At 44.1% G+C, this 24,017-nt stretch overlaps 1 protein-coding gene across 1 annotated transcript in view; it reads left to right on the forward strand.

Annotated features, from left to right (window-relative positions):
* LOC111151897 (KIAA1549 ortholog) overlaps positions 1–24,017 on the forward strand; it is a 130,160-nt gene that overhangs the window by 91,069 nt on the left and 15,074 nt on the right. Inside the window, exons 15-20 of the mRNA XM_022510114.1 lie at positions 540–745; positions 2,359–2,582; positions 3,463–3,616; positions 9,309–9,626; positions 17,810–17,856; positions 23,738–23,895. Coding sequence (XP_022365822.1) covers positions 540–745; positions 2,359–2,582; positions 3,463–3,616; positions 9,309–9,626; positions 17,810–17,856; positions 23,738–23,895 — 1,107 coding nt within the window. The remainder of the gene's footprint in view (positions 1–539; positions 746–2,358; positions 2,583–3,462; positions 3,617–9,308; positions 9,627–17,809; positions 17,857–23,737; positions 23,896–24,017) is intronic.

Genomic DNA, 24,017 nt, shown 5'->3' on the forward strand with positions numbered 1-24,017 from the left:
AGCAGGGAGGCCGACATGGGGCTCGAACCCAGGACCTGAGATCATGACCTGAGCCGAAGGCAGACTCTTCACTGACTGAGCCACCCAGCCCCCTCGACGATTTTTAGGGGTACTAGTCTTCTTTTTTTAAAGTGGGAACGAATCCCCCACACGTAGGACCCTTTTCTTCTCATGGGTCTTCACCTTGGTTTTCTTGGTGAATCAGAACTCAAAGGCCAGGCGCATTCTGTACCTGCAAACCCACACTCCCTTCATCTCCGGTCTTTTTCCCAGTATCATTGCCTTGGTGACTACGTTTATTTCCTTCCAGATGAGAGCGGGAGGTCAGAGCTGCTGTCTGTGTTTCTCTAAAAGTTCCGTGAGCTGCTTAGTGACTCACTGTGCAGCTCCTGCCTTTTTCCTTCTCCTCCTAAAGACTTTGAAACACCTTTAGGCAAAACAGGGCACGTTTTGGCACCAAGTAGCGTGAGGACCAATTATTTGCTGTTTCTTTAGGATGGCTTTACTTATTTGTGCTTTTGCTTCCCCTTTTGCTCCAGGGCCACCACCGCCCAGTTCGGGAAATGAGCAGCACTCGTCGGCCTCCATCTTCGAGCATGTGGACAGGCTGTCCCGGTCCTCGGAGGCCAGCCGGCGGGTCCCCAGTAAGATACAGCTGATTGCCATGCAGCCCATCCCGGCACCTCCGGTCCAGCACCCTGGATTGGCCGACCGGGTGGCCGAAACCAACAAAATTAACAAAGAGGTATTTGCTCTTTTTTAAAAAGCACATTTATGTTTTTAAACATTCACATTCTGATTGGGTCAGTGCTTAAAAACAGGTGGGAGTTGCAGTGTCGGAAGGTTACTGAGACGAGGAGCTGCTGACACGTATTCTCTGTTTTAAATATGAAGCTGAGTTTTTATTTAGATCCAGTGCCATTCAAGGACACGGGTAGGCGTATGGCAGACGTGCAGAGAGTTGACATCGCAAAGCCCGCTGTCCTTCAGGAGTCCTGCTGTGGCCCTTGGCTGGTGTTTGGGAATTTACATTTCAGAAACATTCCCACTATTCCCAGAACAGAGCGGCTCACCGCGCCCAGATCGTTTATGCAAACAGTATGACTTATCTGAACATCTCTTTTCCTTCCGGGACTGTGGAATTTTGGCGCATGCTACGCGGAGAGAGCCTGTTGGACCGGCCCCAAGTACGCGCATCCTGGGCTTTGCATCTCTAATGGGCTTCCTTGCTGGACATTTCACATGCGTTCTCATAATCATTGCTGGAGGAATGAAGCGACATTGTTCTGTGTGACTCTCCTGGGGAAGGCCTCTGAGAAGCTTGCTCCTGGTTTCCTCCAGACTTTGCCCCACATGCCATTTCTCTTTGCTTATTTTGATTTGCATCATTTTGCTATAATAAATGGGACTAGCTGCTGTTGTCCTATGAGTTTTCCTAATGAACCTTTGAACGTGGGGTGATCTTGGGACCACTGTAGACTTTGTGATCCCTAATAGATCCACTCTGGCCCCAAGGATCCAGTAATACCTTGTAAAATCCTATTCCAGTGAATCCTGGAAGAGTGAATTAGATCCATGTTCCTCCTAAGATTCTGGGAACCAGAAGGCCAGGCCAAGTCACTGTTCACTGGGCCGTGAGAGATTTGTCCTGGGCTGGACAGTGAGTGGAGTGAAGCCCATTTAGGGTTGCACCTAAGGCAGCTCCATGTCTGTCCATTTCCTGCTTCTAAGAAACACCTGCTACGGCTGTGAGTTCTGCCAGGGTGAGGTAGTAGAGACTTGGTACAGTTGCGACCCCCTCCCTGCTTTAAAGGTGATCCTTAAAGTAGATCCTCTTATAGAAGTTCTAGAGTTCTTAACGTTCTTTCCTTCTTGCTGAGAATGTGCGCTGTGGGAATGGGGTGGTGTGCGCTGTCTCTGCTCACCAATGCTGGGGAGCCCCAGCCCTGCGCAGCCCCGTCCTAACCTAGACCTGTCTCCGGCATCTCTAGTTGCATGTGCCTCTGTGCCCGCCCTAGAGCGGATTCTCCATCTGCTGGAAAGAAGGAAGGGCGTGTGCTCACCAGGCCTGTGGCCCCACAACTTGATAGCATACATTGCCATGGTTTTCTTTTCCTCTCTTTTTAAAATGTAGTTCTTGATGCATAGCAGGCTATGGGACCCAGCCCGTGGGGATGGCAGGTTCTCTGCCCCCGTGTGTGGGTGTGGCTGTCCGTGTCACACCCCTCGCCGCTTCACAGGATCCTGGGATGGCTGTCTGGGGGAAAGGGACGCCTTCCCAAGATGCTGTCTCTGCATGGGGGCAGAAAGCTTCCAGAACATTCCATGTGTCTCCCTTGTCTCCCCTTGGCGGTGCAGATCCAGACGGCCCTGCGGCACAAGTCCGAGATCGAGCACCATCGGAACAAGATCCGGCTCCGTGCCAAGCGCCGCGGTCACTACGAGTTCCCGGTGGTGGACGACCTGTCCTCGGGTGACACGCGCGAGCGGCACCGCGTGTACCGCAGGGCGCAGATGCAGATTGACAAGATCCTGGACCCCACGGCCAGCGTGCCCTCTGTGTTCATAGAGCCCAGGAAGAGGTGCGCCTCCCCAGCAGGGACCCCCAGCTTTGCCTTCAGAGGCCCCGAGGGCTCTGCTCCCACTGGGGCTGCTCTCATTCGCCTGCCGGCCCCTCCAGTTGCCACAGAATCTTGTTCCTGGGTGTATTCTGCCTCCTGGACTTCAGCTAGTTGAAATCGGCAGTCACTCTTAGTTTCTCAGATGGTTGCCCCCTGGTTTCTGTCCTCCGTGTCCCCTTACCCTCACTCCTGGTACCTTCACCTCCGCGGCACGGGCAGGTCCATTTCTTTTCCCACCACTGCCCTCAGAGTCTTGGTCTCTCGGTCTTCCAGACCCCTGTCCCTAAGGCACCGCATTTTCGCTCATCACTGCTCTCATTCACGTCTTGCTCTGTTCAACACCTGCCGTGGTTTGGTTGCCCTGTGGAGCCTGTGTTCCTGCAACAGGTGGGGCCCTGCCTCTCCACTCTGGCTGCTTTCTGCCATCCCGCAGTGGGGACAGTGTCTCCCCACTAGAGGGTCCCTCATTGCCCCCCCCATTCATCTGTTTCCTGTTTCTGGCCCTCAGGGTGGTGGAGCCTTCACCTCCCACCCTCTCCCTACATCCCTCCCCTCTGTCAGATCCCACTTGCTCTTCAAGACCCATCTCTGCCGGAGAGCCAGCCGTGCTATCAGTAGCTCACACTGACCTTGCCCTTTTCTCTTGTTCCATGCGTTTAATATGCTCAGGTGGACCGTAGCTTCCTCATGGCAGAGTCTCACACACTGTTTGTACCCTGTGTGGTGTTTACCACAGTGGCCAGCATATCCCAGAGGCTCAGAAAATACTTAGTGTGTAGTTGATAAGCTATGGGCAGGAAGGTTTATTTCCTACGAAGATAACCTTTTTTTCCCCCGGAAGCTCCAGGATAAAGCGATCTCCCAAACCACGCCGGAAACACCAGGTCAATGGCTGTCCCGGCGATGCTGAGAAGGACAGACTCATCACCACAGACAGCGACGGCACTTACAAAAGGCCCCCCGGGGTGCACAACTCTGCCTACATCGGTTGCCCGGTATGTAATGCCGCCTCTTGCTTCTGGGATCAGGGTGGGGTGGCTCTTAGGGGGAGGAGAGTGAACAGTGGTGGCTGTGGCCCTGTGCGGTGGTGGTGCCAGCTGGGCCCTGAGGCATGGGGGGAGGCGGCCAGTGGGTCACAGAGCCCAGTGGGCTGCCGAGAGAGCCCCCTGGAAATGTAGCTCTCGCGTTGGTCCTTTCTGTATGCAAGCCCGTTTTCTAACGCTTCGGGGTGGGTACTCCTTGAGGTTAACTGGAAAAGAGAAGGTTTTTTGTTTGTTTTTGTTTTTTTGTTTTTTATCATCCCCTGGTCAGATAATTGTTTGGGTTTCTTGGTAATAGAAGGGATATTTAGAGTTTTGTTTCTCCCTTCTGTTCCTGGAGGGCTAAGAAGATACTTTATTTGTGTGTGTGTGTGTGTGTGTGTGTGTATGATCTGAATGGAAGAGAAAGCTTAATGGAAACTAAGAAATCCAGAATTAGATATTTTTGTTTTTGAACGGAAAGGGGCCCACTCCGAATTGCTTGAAGTGTTCAAGGCAGACATTGATGTCATTAAGGCACACATACACAGACCCCATTGAGCCGGGGAGAAAGGGCCCGCCTCCCCAAGGGTCTGAGACACCCCCAGACAGAGAGGGAGCTCCGGATGTGGCCGACTCCATCAGCGCCAGACACACAGTGGACACCTGGAGCCTTGTGCCGAGGCAAGGCTGGCTTGTTGCACAAGACCCCTTCCTCCTTCCAGAGACACTCACAGAGGCATCCTTGTTTAGAGAGAAATCAGGAAAAAGCCCTCACATCCTTGGAGAAGGGGTTTGTGACATACAAGATCACTTTGGAAAGAGCTTGTGTGCCCTTAGCCTTTGTCTCCTAATGACACAAATAACTAACCCCGAAAGATGCGAAGCCTGATTACACACATATTCCAAACACCGTGATGACACTGGGGCTCAGTATCATTAAATCATGATCATCTGAAAGAACCAGACTTTTCCCTGGCAACTTCCTGTCTTTCTAGCGTCCTAAAGACTGGCAGCGCCTGCTTATGGGGATGGGTGCAGTCTGGAAGGGCGCAGGCTTCTCCAGACGAGGCTGCTTTGCTCCTGCCTGGAATGAATCCAGCCGGTGGGGAAGGCGCGAGTGAACGCCTCTGACAGGGGAGCCGCTGGCGGTTCTCACAGCAGATGGAGCTCTTGTGCTGCGGTCGTGTCTTGGACAGGTGGTTGTCTGGGCATCTGCGGTGTTCGCCTTCATCTGGGAGGACGGTCCCCTTGGCTCCCCACAGTGGTCACTTGAAGCTTTGGCTTTTGTCTCCCACAGGACTTGTAGGCCTGGTGTGTGAAGCCAGTGATTAGAAGAAGGGGGGGCTTCCTTCCCCTCCCCCCCCACCCCGCCCGCTGCATACTTCCCTAGTCAGCCCGGCTCCTTCCCTCAAAGGAAATCTGCACCAGTGCTATCTCAATCCTGGCCCCCCCCCCCTTTTTTTTTTAAAGTAGCTCCAAGTTCTGTCATCTGATGCCCTTGGGTCTCGTGTCTTCCCCTTGATCTCTCCATTTGTCTTCTTCAGTGATCTGAAATCATGCTGCCTTCGCTGGCGGCGGGGGGTGGGGGTGTGCTGGGGGAACTGGGATCATCTTTTCACTTCTTGCTTTTTTCTTAGCAGCAAGTGGAGGGTTTCCTCCTTCAGCTGGTGGGAAGAAACCCCTCCCCAGAGAGCACCACCGCAGTTGGCCGGCTTCATTTTTCAGAGATTCCCTGAAATGAAATTTTTCTCAGATGGACTTTTTACTTTGTGCAAAAATTCTGAAGCACGTGCTCTCAAATGCAATGCCTTTTTGTGGAACTCCCTTTTTTTTAGGTAGTATTTCATTTTGAATATTTTGCAACACATATATGTTTTTTCTTAAATTTTACACTTGGCCCTCAAAATATCTTTTCGTTATGAGCTCTTTTCTCCTAGGGTGGAAGAAATATTCTTGTTATTTCTTGGCCACTAGGGTCACCATTATAATTCAGGCCTCGGCACACCACGGGCCTCAGGCCAGATCTGGCCAGCGACCAGTTTTTGTGAAGTTTTATTGGAACAGCATCACTCTCGTGCATCTGCATGTTCTTTCTGGCTACCGCTCAGAGTGGTAGAGTTGTCTAACAGCAACGGAGACTATGTGACTCAGAGCCTATGATATTTTGCCATGTAGTCCTTTACAGAAAAAGTTTGTCTACCCCGATCTAATTTGTCACCCAAACCTGACACCTGGGAGAGTGGTAGAAGGCTCTATTAATGATTCTGTAGTGACAGCAGGCACAGGCTGAGATTGTCCTCGGCCATCCAGAGTGTCTGGTCACTCTCTTATAATACTGACAAATGATGCCAGATAGCACCAGGATACATCCTTTCTGATGACTGAAGGTAAAGAAGAAATTCCTATGTCCTTCTGAGAAATGACAGGTGGATGCATATCTGTGCAAGGGAAACAAATTGACTAATAGTGATATTATCAGACTGAGATTCAAGAGAGTGGAATTCAAATTCCAATAGGGACCCTGGGTAAATCTTAACATCCGTCGACCACTGTTAATCCATTTGTTAATTCAGTACCACCCGTCTGTGAAACGCTGTGCAGATGTCGGGAATTAGAAAAATGAACAAGACCTCTTCTTGGCCTGGGAGGTGCTGGCAGTGGAGCCTCCCAGAGAGGAGACTGTTGTAGGAAGAAAGAACGAGAAGCTCTGACATCCTATGGCCCCACAGCTCTTTCCCTTGGTGGGATTCATGAGTCCCATCTTCAGAGCATCACAGCCTGTTTCTTGCTATAAACGTTAAACCATTGGACTCTCAGTTCAGGCTTGCAGTGTTTTATGTGGCTGCACGCTTGCTTCCTTGCCACGTGGTGTTCTAAAACAAAATTCAGCTGAGTAAATTTGAAGATCTCATTGGCTTTATTCAGCAGTTCATGAATTGGGCAGCGTCCCCACCCAGCAAGTAGAAAGGAACTCTGGGGGGCAGTACAAAATGCAAGGTTTTTAGAGACTTAAGGGGGCAGAAAAGGAAGTTTTCTAACAAAGAGTGGATTGTTTCAGGCAAGGTCACCTTTCTTTGGGGGAAAAAAAGGGGGGTCTGTTGTGCAGATTACCTCACTAGTGCTGATCAGGAATTTCCAGATCGACTGGTTAAAGGTCACATTCCTGGGAGAGGCTAAAAGTCTTGCTTTGCTCTCTGGGGGCAGTGACTCCATCCGGGGCCGGTCTGTCGTTGCTTTCTTGCTTGCTTTTTTGTTTTTTGAAGAAGAGCTGCGTAGTCATTTACTGGAACCACCGCTGGGAGCATCCCTTCTGTCTTTGGAAAGACTCATTCACTTACCAGTGGGATGTGTTTACAGGGACACTTATCCTTTTACTCCTCCTCTTAGGTTGATGACACACCCCTGGCCGCAGTCTTCCGTCTCTACTGCCCAGGAAAACCCAAGAGTGGGAAAAGGGCCTGCACACAGACCTTTTATCCACCTCACCGGGAAGGAAACACAGAGTTCTTCCAGGGCTTCGTCATAGATCCCCTTTTGGGGCCCCAAATCCATACTTAGAATCCCTAGCTGACAGATGTCACTTAGTAGAACCTTTCCTGGCGTAGCCTAGTTCTTTTTTTTAATGAGCTTTTTTTTTTTTTTTTTAAAGATTTTACTTATTTATTTGACAGACAGAGATCACAAGTAGGCAGAGAGGCAGGTGGAGAGAGAGGAAGGGAAGCAGTCTCCCCACTGAGCAGAGAGCCCGATGCGGGGCACGATCCCAGGACCCTGGGATCATGACCTGAGCTGTGACCTGAGATCATGACCTGGGATTGTGACCTGGGATCATGAGCTGAAGGCAGAGGCTTTAACCCACTGATCCATCCAGGCGCCCCGGTATAGCCTAGTTTTAAGGAAACAGACTTCTGGGGCTAAGGGGTCCCGCCCACAGCAGGGAGACCTCCCACTCGCTGCTGGGAGGGGTAGAGCACCCGCCCCATCTCAGGAGGGCAGTCCCGGCTCAAGGCCAGTGGTTTCCGTGGATGAGTCGGGGCCTGGTGAAGCCACAGGTTCAGAATCAGCCAGGAGAATCCGGAAATCTGAGCTTTAGTATGAAATTTTCAGATTTTAAGAAATATTGACATTTTAGATGGCACAGCCCAAGCAAAACAGGTCTCTGGGCCATGTGTAGTGTGCCAGTCCGTGGTCTGGTTTTCTGTCTGGGGTTAACCGACTGCTGCCCTTCAGTGTTCAGCACTGGCTTGGATAATAATGGATTATCCGTTGGACGGAACCTAAGCATGAGGAAGCATTTTATTATTTTATTTTTTTCATGATTTTATTTATTTATTTGACAGAGAAAGAGAGAAAACACAGGCAGGAGGAGTAGGAGAGGGAGAGGGAGAAGCAGGCTCCCCATTGAGCAGGGACCCTGATGTGGGGCTCCATCCTGAGCTCAAGGCAGCTGCTTAACCAACTGAGCCACCCAGGTGCCCCATGAGAAAGAATTTTAGACAGTTGTCTGAGAGTAAGGATGTGTCTGTGGAACAGAGATTTTTCTTTATAAGTTATTGATCCAAACATTAGTACAGACAGGAATGTCTTCTTCCAACCAGCTGAGCTAGACTGGGCCAGCTGGACGACAGAAGCATTCTAGGTACAAGGCGCCCACCCTTCCTCATGGAAGATGCAGGATCACCAGTCCCTTGTGCCCAGCCCCTCCTCTTCTCAGGGTGTCACTGACAGTAACTGTGACGGTGCGCTTCTGGAACCGGTGATACCGGGAAGACCTCTCCTTACGGTAGTGTCCTCTTTGTCTCTTGGGAGTTGACTCCGTGTATATGACAACAGTATTTTGCTCATAAAGCAGTATCAGGAAATAAGATTTTAAGAAACCTTAGTTGTTACTTTTATCCCTGACTCTTTGACAGTAGGTGTAGAATATAAGTTAAACCTTGCTGGGTGACTCATGTTATCCAGAGGTAACTCCATTTGAAAGATGTGTGGTTTCTGAATAAACACTTTCTATTTACTGTTATAAGCAGTTGTTATAATAAGTATTAGAGTTGTTCATACGCAGACAGGTATGATATGGTGGTTACTTTGAACTCTTCTGGGTGGTATGTAGGGTAGCTTTTTCTTGCCATAGTCAATAGACTGCTTTAGTTTTTGGTATGTGGGAAAAGTTGACTTGATATTTTAGTATATAAGACTCTGAGACATTTTGTGGCTTCTTAGGGGCATTTAATAAAAATACATATTTACAGGTATTGACATGCATTTCAGATAGTGGGTGAGTTCTTTTGTTTTTGTTTTTGTTTTTTTTTTTAAAGATTTTTATTTTTTGACAGAGACGGCGAGAGAGGGAACACAAGCAGGGGGAGTGCCTGAGCCGAAGGCAGACGCTCAACCACTGAGCCACCCAGGCACCCCCCCAGATAGTTGGTTGAGTTTTGCTGGCCAAATGATTGTTGACTATTTTCACTTTTTTCTCTCATCCTGATTTAAGCTCCCCCTGCCACCGCTACCCTGTAGCTGTCATTTAAAAAATTCTTACGGTAAACTTTTTCCTCAATGTCAGTGAAAATTATTAAATCCCATTTTGGCCCCGTGGTCCTATTTTTGCGTCACCACAGAAGCTCACCTCTGATCCTCTTTCCCTTTGCTCTTTGCCTTGCTGCAGTCTGATCCCGACCTCCCGGCCGACGTACAGACACCGTCCTCAGCTGAGCTGGGGAGGTATCCAGGCCTGTCCTTCCCAGCCTCCCAGTATATCCCGCCCCAGCCGTCAATCGAGGAGGCGCGCCAGACCATGCACTCCCTCCTGGACGACGCCTTTGCCCTCGTGGCCCCCAGCAGCCAGCCTGCCAGCGCTGCGGTCACAGGCCCTGGGGTCCCAGCCGTCCTGCCTGTGAACAGCACCCCTTCCCGGGATGAGAGGCGAGCCACCCAATGGGGGTCCTTCTACAGCTCTGCTCAGACGGCCAACAACCCATGTAGCGTAAGTACTGGCCTTCTAGAATTCTCTCACGGGCCAGATGTTGGAACTTTGTTGCCTGACTCCTTCCATTTCAGAATCACTACAATAACACTCGTTTCACTTGATAAGAATTAAAGCTTGGCTGAGGGGTCTTAGTTTTCAGTATTTTTTCCTAAGTTAATTCTTAAAGTTAGAAGCACCCTAAGTTAATTCTTAAAGTTAGAAGCAACTCTGGTATTTAATGGAAGTCTCTTCCTGGGTTCCCTTCAGTGCCATGAAATGGAGATGGGGTAACTGTCAAAGCATATTCTCATTGATGTCTTTATAAAAGGTGCAGTTTAGAATGTACCAAGTCATTAGGCTTCTTCTTAGAAGGCCACCTGGGACCGGAGTGGTCCTCAAGTCTCCAGGAGTATGGGCAGGTAGGCCACAGGCAGGCAAGGACAACCATTCCAAATATCACGTTTCCATCTTAGGACTTAATATTTCAGGATTTCATCTTCCATTGTTATCCTTTTTTTTTTTCCCCATATTCCATCAGTCCTTTCCAATGTGTCTTCTCAAAACATGGGGGAAGGGATAAAACTGAAGGATGTAAAATTAAATATTTTTTTGCTAATTCCAGATTGGATGATTGAACTTAAACATTCAACTCTGGAGGGAAGTTAATTAGACCCAGTTTCTCAAGGAATGCTTATACTGGGTCATCTGATTTTGTTACCCATATTAAGGTGAAATTGGGTGGTCATGAACACACGTTAAAGGAATCTTTGTCTCTGAAATTGTTTTGAATTTTCGAAGTATGTGGTTAGTAATAGATTCTTTCCTTCAATAACTGCTACCATGTGGTGAAAAATACCATTCCATCTCATTGTTTTTAATGTTACAACTATAAATATTAAATACTTCATATTTATAACTGGTAGTTTATAACCTTTAAGGAAATGAGTGATACAGAACGAACTCTTTGATAAAGTGAATGTGGCTTCAGCTGCTGTCCCTTCACTTTAAGCTTCTTTCACTTGTTTATTCATCCAGGGAGCTTTATGGAGCATCTGCTGTGTTTGGGTATTCTGCTGGGTGTTGGGGGTACAGCAGTGCACAATGCACAACTCCAACTTCTGTATTACAGCAAGGGGATATGTGGAAAAATTGAAGCAGTAATTTTAAAACTGCATGGTGGGTGCCTTGGCAAGGGTAGAGTACAGTCAGGGAGCACCTGCCTGAGCTGTCAGGTGTTTAGAAGGATTCTGTGGCTAAAACAGCATCAGAGCAGAAGTCTGAAGGTTAATTAATGTGGAGAAACATGGCAGAGACAGAATTAAAAGTATCCAGTACAAACTTCTTCTGAACAAGATGGAGGAACAAGGTTGGATTACCTCCCTTCCAGAAACAACGAAGATAACAAGGAGGGAAAAATACATAAGTATACATACACACATACATATCTGTGGGTTTTCATAACCCTGGGCGTTAGGCAGCAAAGGAGAGGGATTGCTAAGAAATGGGTCGAGCTCTACACTTATTGCAGTTCATTATCTTGAGAGAGTTTCTAGCTGCGGTGTAGGGAGGGAGACCCTCAGGCAGAGTGTTGTATTCTCTCTGAGTTGAGAAAGATAGAATTGGAGACTAGGGAGGAAAAGATAGCTAGATTTCACAACAGGGAGTACAAGAAAGCTGAGAATTTTAGAGATCTGCAGGGAACCTTCATCTGAGTACTGACCAGTTTAAGGGTATGAGGAAACTACCTAAGACTGGGAAAAGAACCACCTAAAAAGATTAAAGAGAACAGTCCTCAGAGCTCACGCAGGTGTGGAAATAAGTCCCTACTGTAGAATGAATTGTGTATCCCCAAATCCAAATGTTGAAGTATAAACCACCTGTGGCTATATTGGAGCTGGGATCTTTAAGAAGGTGACTAAGGTTAAATGAGGTCATAAGGTTGGATCCCTGATCCAGAGACACCAGAGCTTGCTCTCTTTGCCATCTGAGGATACAGCAAGAAGGTAGCTGTCTGTCTATAAGGCAGAAAGAGAGCTCTCACCATAAACCAAACCCTGCTGGAAATTTGATCTTGGACTTTCAGACCTACAGAACTGCAAGAAAATACATTTCTGTTATTGAAGCCACACATTCTGTGGTATTTTGTTATGACAGCCCAAGCTGATGATTACAGTTCCTTTCCTTCTAGAGCAGAAAGCTGCATAATTCATGGAGCACCAGTTAGGTTACTCAGAAGGGACATCAGTTTGCTTCAGTAGTGGGACAAAATGAGTCCCAGATTAAAGCTTCCCTAGTTCTGCCTAACAAAGCAAAAAACAATACGTGAACCCAAACAAAGCTCAAGAATATTTATAAAAATCCAAAAATACATAGCACTCAACAAGTTAAAATTAATAAGGTTTGAAATCTAATCAAAACTAGCCAGATAAGCAAAGAGGCAGGAAAATGACACAGAAGTAGTAGACAAGGATTTTAAAAGAATAGACAAATGGAAAACAGGCACCAAGATGTTAGATTTAAATTCAGCCCTATCAATAATCACAGTAAATATGAATGGTCTAAATATTCCTATTACAGGGCAACTATCAGTGGAATAAAACTCACGATCTAATTATCTGTTGCCCACAAGACACATCAAATATAAAGCCACAGATAGGTTAAAAGTATGGAGAAAGAAAAAAAAAAGTCTGGAGATAGATGAACTGTGTTAACACTAATCACAAGAAACTGGAGTGGCTCTATTAATGTTAGCCAAAATGATTTCATAGTAAAGAATATTACACAGGGATCATTTTATAGTAATATATTAGTCAGTTCATCAGGAAGACATAAAATCCTAAATGTTTATGTGCCTATGACAGAGAACCAAAATATGGGAAGTAAAAACTAATAGAACTTTACACAGAAATAAAGCCATTGTTATAGGCAGAGACTCCGACACTTCTCTTCCAATAATTGATAGAATGAGTATATGGAAAATCATTAAGGTAGAGAAAACTTGCACAAGTCTTGCATTCATACTGATTATGCGCTTGAACTAATTGACATTTATAAAGGGCTTTACCCAAGAAGAGCAGAAAGAGTGTACTGTATTTGTACGGTGGGATACTACTCATTAATAAAGAGGAATGAATTATTTATACATACGACAATTATTTATACATATGACAACATGATTGGGTCTCAGAATAGTTATGCTGAGGGAAAGGAGCCCCCCCCAAAAAAGTGCATATTATATGATTCCATTTATATGTAATTCTAGAAAATGCAAACTACTTTATAGTGACAGCACTTTATAGTGACAGTGGTTGCCTAGGGATGGAGTGAATTTAGGGAAGGTTGTGGGACAGAGGGATTACAGAGGAGCACCAGGAAGCTTGGGTGGTGATTGATATGTTCATTATCTGGTTTATGAACATGGTTTGTGGGTACCAACGTTTGCCAAAACGTAAAAATTTGTATACTTGAACATGTACAGTTCATTGTGTGTCAATTATAATGAAATGAGGCTGTTAAAATTTTTGCTCCAAAATGTTTTTAACAATGAAATTGGTTCTGGGGAACTAATACAGGGTGAGAAGTAGGAGTGGTGAGACATGAGGCAGGAGAGAAAAAGCAGGAAGCTCTTGGGACAGAGCCTAGACCTCATCCTGAGGGTAATGGTCAGACACCGAAGAGTTTTGAGCACTCTAAAGACATAATTCAGTGTGCCTTTTTGACAGATTGCTCTCATTTTAGATTGGAGAATGGTTTGTCAGAATGCAAGACCAGAAGCAGGGAGACATTTAGAAAGTTTTCATAGTAATCTTGGTGAGTGATGTCAGTGGCCCCAACTAGCATGATGCAGCGAATGGATTCCAGAGGAAGAATCTTCATGTCCTCAGTGTGTTTAATTGCTGATGGCACTGAGCGAGCCTAGAGGGAGAGGTCAGTGGCACAGGAAGGGGGATCCAGAGTACTGAAGGAGGAATTGTCTTTAGAAATGAGGGGATCTATTTCTTCCAATTTAATAGCGGGAGTGGGGAGGAGTTGGGTACAGATATAATCATGTTTGTAGTGGGTGACAAGAAGTTGAGGGACCTCCCATCTCATTGTGGCTTCTATCTTTCACAGTGGAGAAAGCAGAATCACTTATTGAGAATGATGCAAGTGTGGCAGGGCAAGAGATTCGAGAGAGAGCAGAGATTGTGCATACTTTTTGTAGAGAATGAAAGAAGACCATTTAGGGACATTAGAGTAATTAATTAGTGGCATTGAAGCTCCTGTTGAGATTGGCTGTCACGAAATTATAGTGGCACGAATTAAAGTTCTGGATTTTTGTTGATCAGCATTTGGATACACAGGTGGAGACAAGGAGAAAATGGGCAGTTGGATTGATCCAAGAGTAGAGGTTTCTCAGGCAAACGTGATGAAAGGACAAGGGGCAAGAGATGTGCAGACTAGAGGGTGCAGAGCACCTGGGTGGCACAGTTGTTAAGTGCCTGCCTTTGGCTCGGGTCATGGTCCCGGGATTGAGCCCCACATCGGGCTCCCTGCTCAGCGGGAAGCCTACTTCTCCCTCTCCCACTCCCCTTACTTGTGTTCCCTCTCTTGCTGTGTCTCTCTCAAATAAATAAGATCTTAAAAAAAAAAAAAAAAGATGAGAGGCTTCAGTTGAAGTGGCGGTAGATCATACACTGCAGGGCAAAGACGGGGAGTTGGGGTCCATTCAACATGCTGCAGTTTTGTAGGTTCTCCCTCTAGTGTCCTCAGCATCATGTAGGTTGGATCCACCTTCATCTCTCACCACCACTGCAGGACTTCCTGATTGTTTTCTGGCTCCAGTCTTGGATGTAGTATATGGGGGTGGTGGCTGACCTGTAAAATGCTGGGGAGGCATTTTACAATGTAAAATGTTGAGCAGGCTGGGGAGCGGAGAGGCTGACACATCTGTGGCCATCTTAATTTCCCCTTTCCTGGTAAGGGCTGTACGTACCCTACCTGCTAGGAAGCCTGAATAATTCGGGACACTCAGCTAGTTTTTCTGAATCGTTTCCCTCCATGAATAGGCAGTGTCCATTTGATCTTCAGATTCAGCTTTTTCATTCATTTTAGGGAAGCTTTCTTTAATATCTAAATCAATATTCTTATTCTCTTCTATTTATTGGAGTCAAAGATACCAATTGTCTTCGTGTTGGCTCATCTTTGTTTTCTGTATCTATCCTTTCATTCTCTAATGGCTTTAGCTACTTTGTCCTGGTTTCTCTGCCTTCTTTATCATTATCATGGGCCTTTTGTTTGTGGCATTGATTTGATTTGGAGCCATATCTATTCTTTTCCCCACTAGTTGATTTCTTAGAGCCATAAAGGCATTGTTTCGGTCCTCAAATAATTTCCATCAATAATTAGGTCCCAAATTATTTCAGTTCTCTGGTCTCCCATTTCCATTCATTCTATTCTTTTATCATCTCATCTTTGAACTTAAAAAAAGTAATTGCTATTCTTATTATTTACCATTATGCAGCCCCAGTCCTTTTTTATTCCTTGGGTGCTAGTTCTCTCAGTTTATGGCATGAATCTGTTTCTTTCTTTGCTTGTTTGGTTTCTGCTGGTGAATTTTAGCAATAATTTTTGATTGATTTGTGTTACTATTTTTATTATTTTTCATTGTTCATAGGTTTTGGAGATGAACAATTCCACAATGATACCTTAATCTACCATCTTAACCAAGAACTCAAATCCATAGCAAGATTTTTATAAACACTCTTAAGAGAGTGGTTTTCTCATCATGGACCTTGGATATTACCCTTATTTGTTTTGATAATTATAGCTGTTTAATCTAGTGGAAAAGCAAAATCATTGGCTATATCTGTGCATATCTAATATAATTTGATGATGTTTATAAATTGGTCATAAATTACTGTTTGTTGCCAGGAGGAACCTTATCACCCTTTATTCCCTCCTTTGACTACAGTAAAAACATAATAATGTAGATCTCAGGATGTCCTCAGTTACCACGTGAACCTTATTTACCATCTAATGACATTTTTTCATCTTTTTTTTTTTTTTTTTTTTTTTTTTGCCAGTATAAGTGTGTTAATTATGCATTGGTGAGAAGGCTACTTAATAGGTGATGGGTGGTGTTTCTGCTTTCCTGAGTAATGTTAACCTCCCTGGAGCTGTCTTTTAAGTACCAAGTATGGATGTCTGAACCAGGACATTTTATAAGCAGACTGATCCCAGTCTCCACCAACAATTTAACATGTCTTTCTTGCTCTGTTGGCCTGTTTTATACTGAATAGAAGGAAGGGATGCATTAAAATGGGATTTTCATTTGACATTGCTGGTTGAAACCTTAAAATTGTATTATGTTGCCCAAAGTTTTATATAGCTGTGACCCACTTAAACACCTGTCATTATATCTCTGATTTTTTTTTAATCCTTCTCACTGGGGCATGTACTACTGAAAAAATCACTTCCTTTTTCTGATTACAATAGAGTTGAAATCCCTCTCACCATAATAACAAAACAGGTAGAGTAGATGGCTTGTTTTCACTGTTTTGTTAGTTTATCACTTACTGGACCTCCTGAAATCCTGATACATAAACTTTGATCTTTTTAGTTTTGTTTTATTTTGCACATGAGTATGTTTAAAAAATCAAGACTGCTGAAAAACACAGGGACCACTGTGAACAATCTTTATCTGGTCTCAGATTTCCCTTTAATTATTTGAGAAGGAATCGAAACTCCTCTTCCTTCTATTCTTCCCTGCTTCCATAATCCCCTTTGCCTGTTTGACCTCAAATGGGGAAATGTACAAGGTTCTCTTCTCCCTCCCTCCGCCCAGGAGACGGAAGCAGGGAGGGTCAGATGATGAAGTAATTTAAGCACAGTTTCATACATAATAATCCTTTCAAACTGTATGAGGTATAGGGTTCATTCTATCCTCCTTGGCATCAGGAAATAGGCCCAGGGAAGTTGAGTAGCTTGGCTAGTCTATTTGACTCCAAATCCTCTGCTTTTGTTCACAAAGTAGAGATTTACTCAAGGCGGGTATATCTCGTTTGGGAACCATGGGCCTTGCAGTGCAGTGGTTAAAACCTGGTCTTTTGAGTCAGAAAGACTTACTAGGAGGAAATTACTTAACTTCCTTGTGAGTTGATTTCATCTATAAAACGAAGCTAGTGAGCCCTTTGTTTCTGTTACTGGTGCCGGAGTCAGCGCTCATCGTGCTTACCACAAAATACTAATTCATTAAATGGCAACTTAAAATATATCTAATATGAGAGCAGATCCAGAAGCGAGTCTGACTTAGTAACTTCACTTGAAGCTATGGATCCTGGACAACCAGTTGGTTCAAGCTGACTGCAGTTGGATGGACTCTGGCCAGAGTAACTGCTTGTTAAATCTGATACCCAAATATCGACTCACAGCTGTTGAAAGGAGTGTTGAAGTAGGAGTCCCATGAATGTTAGAGTCAGGATGTGTTGCTATCATGAGGAACACGACATAGATACATGTTTCTTTAAATTGGATGCCATATTGGTATTGTTTTAGCCAAAGAACACATGGTTAGCTGAGATTAACTCAAGTAAAAAGAGCTGATTTAAGGATATAGGCACTGGGTGGAACATAAGGGCAGGAGCATGGCTGGGACTCCTTGGAGCCAGAAAACTTTCAGAAACTAAAGGTGTTAACCTCATCTTTAAGCATCTGTCTAATTTCTGGTTCTTGTTGTATTCTTTCCCTTTTCACAATGTTCTACAGCACAGTACAACACTCACATACTTCAGTTTTGTGGGTGTGTTTGGATTGCTGCTGGAAACCCGCTGGCTGTGGTGACCATCATGGCCCATGTGGGTAGAGTCATTTGTACTCAGTGTGACCACAAAGGCCTATCTTTTTAGCAGAAGATACAGATTTGTAGAGAATGCGCCTATAGGGAAAAACGAGGCCAGAAGGCTGTTACTCATATTTTCAAAAAAGAAAGAAAGGTCTAGAAATGAGTTGTGTTTTTTTTTTAAAGCATGGTAGTTTCAGTTCCCCAGGCTGAAACGTCTGGCATTATTGACGGCAGAATGCTTAAATGACATGCCAGCTGTTTTATGAGAAAATAATTCTCTTGAGAGTCAATCCTGCAAACCCAAATTTGTATGTTTGCTATTGTCACTTTCTAATAAATGTGGAATGTTAATCTTCATCTTCTTTTGGTTTTCTTCCAGAGATATGAAGACTATGGAATGACTCCCCCATCAGGCCCATTGCCGAGGTACAGTTTTTAGGAGAAAATGCATTAGGACTTCCTCACATAAACTTTCAAAAATTTTGTAAACTCACTTTTTTGAGCTAATATTTAGAGCAGATGAAAACTTCAGAGTTGTGTGTTCTCTTGGGCTAATCTGGAGAGGAGAAAAAGGGTGGAATTTACGGTCTGCTTCCAATAATGTCAGACTCGATAATTTGCTGAGGGCAACTAGAAAAGCTAGACAAGATGTTAAAATAAAACAAAACTAAACCCAGATAGCTAACAGGACAGTGAAGTGGTATGGGGCCAAGATCCAGGAAATCCAGAGAGATGAGCCCTGCCTTTTGGGCGAAAATTCTCCCAGGGGCCCCTGCTGATTCCAAAGGAGGTGAGTGAGAAGGTGAGCAGGACTTTGGACAGACTCATGCAGTTTGGAGTCTTGAAAATTTGACATGGTGAAAAGTTGTGGGATACATCTCAAGGCATGCTCAGGGGGGAGTTTGATGCCTTAAGTGAATTAAAATATATTTGAAAAGAAAAATGGCTGGAAACCAGTGATCTAAGCATCTATCTCAATGTTTAAAAAAAATAATCTAATTAAACCTAAAGTAAGTAGAAGGAAGGAAATAATAAAAATAAGAATAGAAATTAAAGAAAGGGGCGCCGGGTAGCTCAGTCGGTTGAGCGTCTTCCTCCAGCTCAGGTCATGATCCCAGGGTCCTGGGATCGAGCCTCATGTTGGGCTTCCTGCTCAGGAGGGGAGTCTGCTTTTCCCTCTTCCTCTGCTTGTGTGCTCTCTCTCTCTCTCTCTCTCGCTCACTTTCTCTCAAATAAATAAATAAAATCGAAAAAAAATGAATAAATAAAAAGAAATTAATGAAATAGAAAAACAAATACCATAATAGGGGAGATTGACAAAACTAGAAGTTGGTTCTTTGAGAGAAGCTAATAAAATTGGTAAATCCCTGGAGAGCTTGATCAAGTAAGCTGCATATCATTATCACTGACGGGAATGAAAAAGGACATATTAATCCAGATCTTTCAGAAACAAAAAAGATTTTGACAGATTTTTAAAAAGATTTCACAGATGTTAGGAGGATTTTATGAACGCATTTTTGTTAAATTTAAAATGGAAAGTAGGTCAGTTAAGCGTCTGCCTTCGGCTCAGGTCATGGTCCCAGGGTCCTGGGATCTAGTTCTGCATCTGGCTCCTTTCTCAGCAGGAAGTCTGCTTCTCCCTCTACCCCTTCCGCCTGCTTGTGCTTACTCTCTGTCTCATGCTCTCTCTCACATTCTCTCTCTCAAATAAATAAATAAAATCTTTAAAAAATTCTTAAATGGAAAAATTCTGGGACATCTGGCTGACTCGGTCAGTGAGCATCTGACCCTTGATCTCAGGGTTGTGATAGGAGGCCCATGCTGGGGTTAGAACTTATCAAGAAATAAATTAAATTGGAAAAAAAATGTTTTTTTCAAAATAAGATGAATGGGAAAATTTCTAGAAAGAAAGCCTGAATGGTCATATAACTATTAAAGAAATTGAAATCATTCCTAAAATTCTTCCCACAAAGAAAACTTAGGGCTTCAATGATGAATTCTACCAAAAACATGAAAGAAAGTAAACATGCCAGTGTCCTACGAATTATCTATAGAATATAAGAACAGAGAATGCTCCCCACCTCATTCTTAAGGACTGCATAACCTTTATTTTTTCTTTTTTTATTTGACAGAGAGGGAGAGAGCACGAGAGAGAGCACAAGTAGGGGAAGTAGCAGGCAGAGGCAGAGGGAGAAGCAAGCTCCCTGCTGAGCAGGGAGCCCAATGAGGGACTTGATTCTAGAATCCTGGAGTCATGACCTGAGCTGAGGCAGACACTTAACAACTGAGCCACCCAGGTGTCCCAAGACTACATAACCTTGATATCAAGGATGAGACAAGGACAGGGAAATTGCAGGAAAGAGGACATTAAAGGTTCATGAGTTTTACTCATGAGCATAGATGCAGAAACTTGAAACCAAATATTAGCAAACATACCCAGCATTGTATATGAGAGGATATCATATCACAGCCAAACTGGATTTACTCCAACAATGCAAGGGCAATTTAACATTTCGGAAAATCAGCCAATCTAATTCACTACCTTGAGGAGGAAAAAAGAGGGAAATCTCATTTCACTAAATAGAGCATTTGATAAAATTCATCATCCATTCGTGGTGAAAATCTTAGCAAGCAGAGAATAGAAGGGACCTTGTCTAATCTGATAAGAGTTATCTCAGCAAATATGACTTAAGGTTGAAATGTTGAAAGTTCTCGTTTTGAGAGTAGAAGCAAGACAAAGATAGCTGCTTCCATTACCTCTGTTGCCCTGGGGGTCTACATTGCCCTGGGGGTCTAGATGGTATAATGAAACAAAAAAAAAAAAAAAGAAAGAAACAAAAAGATTAAGGAATTCAAGAAAAGAAATAATACTGTTATTATTCTCAAATGATACATTTTTTAAGTAAAATCCTCAAATGTCAAGTTGAGAGGTAAAGTGGGGGGCTTGGGGGGCAGGGAAGGAAAAAATGAAACAAGATGGGACTGGAGAGGGAGACAAACCGTAAGAGACTCTTAATCTCACAAAGCAAACTGAGGGATGCCCGGGGGAGGTGGGTAGGGAGAGGGTGGTTAGGTTATGGACATTGGGGAAGGTATGTGCTATGGCGAGTGCTGTGAAGTGTGTAAACCTGGCGATTCACAGACCTCTACCCCTGAGGCTAATAATACATTATATATTAATAAAAAAAAAGAAAATCCTCAAATGTCAACACACAAATTGTTAGAATTAAGAGAATTTAACAAGATAGATAAATTACAAGATAGCTACATATAAGATCTGCATACAAAATTGTTTTATTTCTGTTTATGAGCAACAGACAAAATAAAAACTTTTAAAGATACTATCCAAAATAGCATTAAGAAATATAAAATATCTCAGGATTAATCTCACAAAAGGTAGCTAACACCTCTAAAGAAAGTGTTCATGGATTGGGCAACTCACTGTATTTCAAATAGCAGTCTCCCATAAGTGATGTACAGATTCATTTTGATCCCGTTCAAAATCCTTGTAGTTTGTTGTCTTTAAAGAAATATGTGGAGACTGACAAGCTGATTTTAAAATGTATGTGGAAATGCAAAGGGCCAATAATACTCAAGACACTTTGAGAAAAAGAATAATATGTGAGGACTGTTCTAAAGGTTGTAACTTACTATAAGGTAATGAAGACATTGTGCTATCACTGTAAAACTAGACAAATAGACCAGAGGAACAGAATAAAGAGTCCATAAGCAGACCCACAGGAGTGGACAAATGATTTATTACAAAGAAGGAATTGCAAGAAACCAGTTAATCTCAGAAGTCATACTCAACTATTCTTTCAATGACTACATATAACACAGAAGTAGGAATGTTACCTGCTTCCTCATTTTTTTCTGTTCTTTCTTTGCCCACATTTTCAGAGGGGCTTGTTTTATTCTCCCCCAAAGCCCTCCCCAGCCCAGGAACTGCTTCATGGTCCAAAAACAACAAAGGTAAAGAGAGTGCATGAAGATTAGGTGATCTGGGGCAGAAGTTAATGATGGGGGATGATCTGATCTGGTTTGCCTAGTTCAGTTCAGTTTACACCTGTTTTTAGTGTAATTATTAATCACTTGGACTCTCAAAGGCATTTTGGTTTGGATGGCCAATTTTATGGTTACTCAAGTTAAAGGATTCTGGGGGATTGGGATCCAACTGAACTGTGTACACACAATTTAGGATAAAAAGGATGCACATGTAGCCAGGAGGAGGATAACTGGGCAAAGTAGAAATCACTAAAGGGCAAGAGCTAGTTCTTGGGTAGATGGTCAAGAGATTATGATTCGATGAGGTGAACTGCAGGATACAGATGCGGAAGGAGAAGCATGCCTTCATGTTAATGCTCTCCGATCTGTAAGGTCAGAAATGTCAGGCATCTCTCTCTGAGGTGAACCTAAAACAGTAGCAGTGATCTACAGATAGCAATATAAATAGCTCGGGCTTCAGTTGACAGGAGGTGCTCTAGAAATAAGACTATAGAGTAGGGGCAAACCAGTCTGTGTTCTCGTCAGACTAGTTTGATCTGTTAATTACTGGTTGACTGTCATTTGCAAAGAGCTGTAAATAGACTATCGTATTTTTTTATTCTCGAGTTTCTTCAGAAAAGTGGTTCTCAAGGTGGAATTCTCAGACCCCTAGAGGGTCCTCGACACCCTTTGGGTGGGTGGGGTCTATGAAGTCAAAACTGTGTTTCGTAATAATATTAAAGCCTTATTTGACCTTTTTTTTTTTTTTAAATTGTGTTGATGCCTACACTGAGGGGCAGAAGCAATGGTGGATGAAACTGCTGGAGCCTTAACCCGAGTTAAGGCAGAGGCACCAAATGGCCTGAATGTCCTAATATTCCTCACCACCATGCAGTCCGACTTTTAAAAATGCCAGTTTGTTAGTTATGTTAGCGTGTCCTTGATGAAGTAGTACAAATTATTAATTTTATTAAAAGTAAACCCTTGAGTCTTTAATCACAAAAGGGGACAAAAGAGGAAATACATATAAAGCGCTTTGTGCAGTATGGAATTTTGAAGGACAAGCACCTGTTCAGGTGTTTGTGTCGAGAACTGATCTGTACTGCTGCTCGGTTTTCTGTTTGCGTTGTCAATTGGCAGACATCGTTATTCAGACTTGCGCTGCTTGGCAGACACTGTCTTGAGAATGAAAGAAGTGAGCCTGTCACTTCAAGAAAAATAACTTGACAGGATTTGTTGTCAATGATAAAATTGAGCTTTCAAGCGAAAATCTGATTTTTGTCTGCCACTGGGCACTTGACAACTTCCTAGTACTTAAAGACTGTTTTGCTGAGCTCAGTGGTGATATTAATGAATTAATTTTTTTTTAGTACTACCAAATAAAATGTATCAATATCTAGGAAGTCTGCATAACTCAACAAACCTGTATTTTCCAAATGACTTATGTCATAAAATCATGCATGGGTCCGTTCAAAGTGCAAAATAATAAATCAGTGGGATTTCTAACTGACAACAACTGATTGAATACAAAGTATATGAAAATCCAGATGTTTTCTATTAAGGAGATTTGAAAAAAAAAGTCAGATTCTTCTCACTACTTTTTGGGGAGGGAGGGGTTAGAAAATACAATTGATTTCGTGAGAAAATACTAATGGGTAAGATGCTTAATATTGTGATTTTTAAATTAATTTTAGGCATAGATATTTAAAAACGTTTTCATTTTAATTCCGAATGCAAGAAATATCTGTAGATATAATCCACAGAAACAGACGTTCTCAAGAGTCCTCAGTAACTTATGAGTATAAAGGTGTCCTGAGACCAAAAAGTAGAAGAACCCCCGCCTGAAGCACTGGTCTTCAGCCTTTAGTATCAGGACCATCAGTGGAACTCTGGGTCCTACCTCTAGAGATTCTGTTTTCATTGGGCTGGGGTGCAGCGTGGACATCGGGGTTTTTTAAAAGATACTACTGTGCAGCCAAGGTTGGGAACCACCACTCAGTCCCATGCTGGAGAGGCTCCGGCCCTGCCACTTCGCCTGCACGTTCATGGGGTTTGTGAGCTCAGGCATTTCTTCCTCAGTCATCTGGCAGAGATTTCTCCAGCATCAGCCATATCCCAGGCACTGTTCTCAGCGCTGGGGATTTGTCCGTGAGAAACAGAAAACACCTCTGCCCTTAAGGAGCTCGTGTTCCAGGCAAGGAGACAGATAATATATCGCTAGGCAGAGAGGTCTTCCTTTTCTGTAGGGCCGAGGGTGGCACTAGTCAAATACCAGAGCCGGGGTGACATGTGGTCCTGATGCCTGGGCTTGCTTTGCCTTCAGACCAGGTTTTGGCCCCGGTTTGCTGCAGTCTTCGGAGCTCGTGCCCCCGGAGCCCCAGCAGCCACAGACGTCAGCTGAAGCCCCGTTCGCCGCCCGAGCGATCTACTCGGAGGACGTGCCATCGGTGGCCCGGCCACGGCCTGTCGGGGGCACTACAGGTACATGGGGCTGTTTAGCTTGCATTCGGCCACAGTCTGGCAGAGGACATGTCAGACTTCCCGGTGTTTCAGTGTCCCCGTGTTCGGTGACCTCCTCCACTGGTCTGAGCGGCCTTCCCCTG

Source organism: Enhydra lutris, unplaced genomic scaffold (assembly GCF_002288905.1).
Source record: "Enhydra lutris kenyoni isolate GAN:26980312 unplaced genomic scaffold, ASM228890v2 scaffoldscaffold27, whole genome shotgun sequence".
Taxonomy (NCBI): domain Eukaryota; kingdom Metazoa; phylum Chordata; class Mammalia; order Carnivora; family Mustelidae; genus Enhydra; species Enhydra lutris.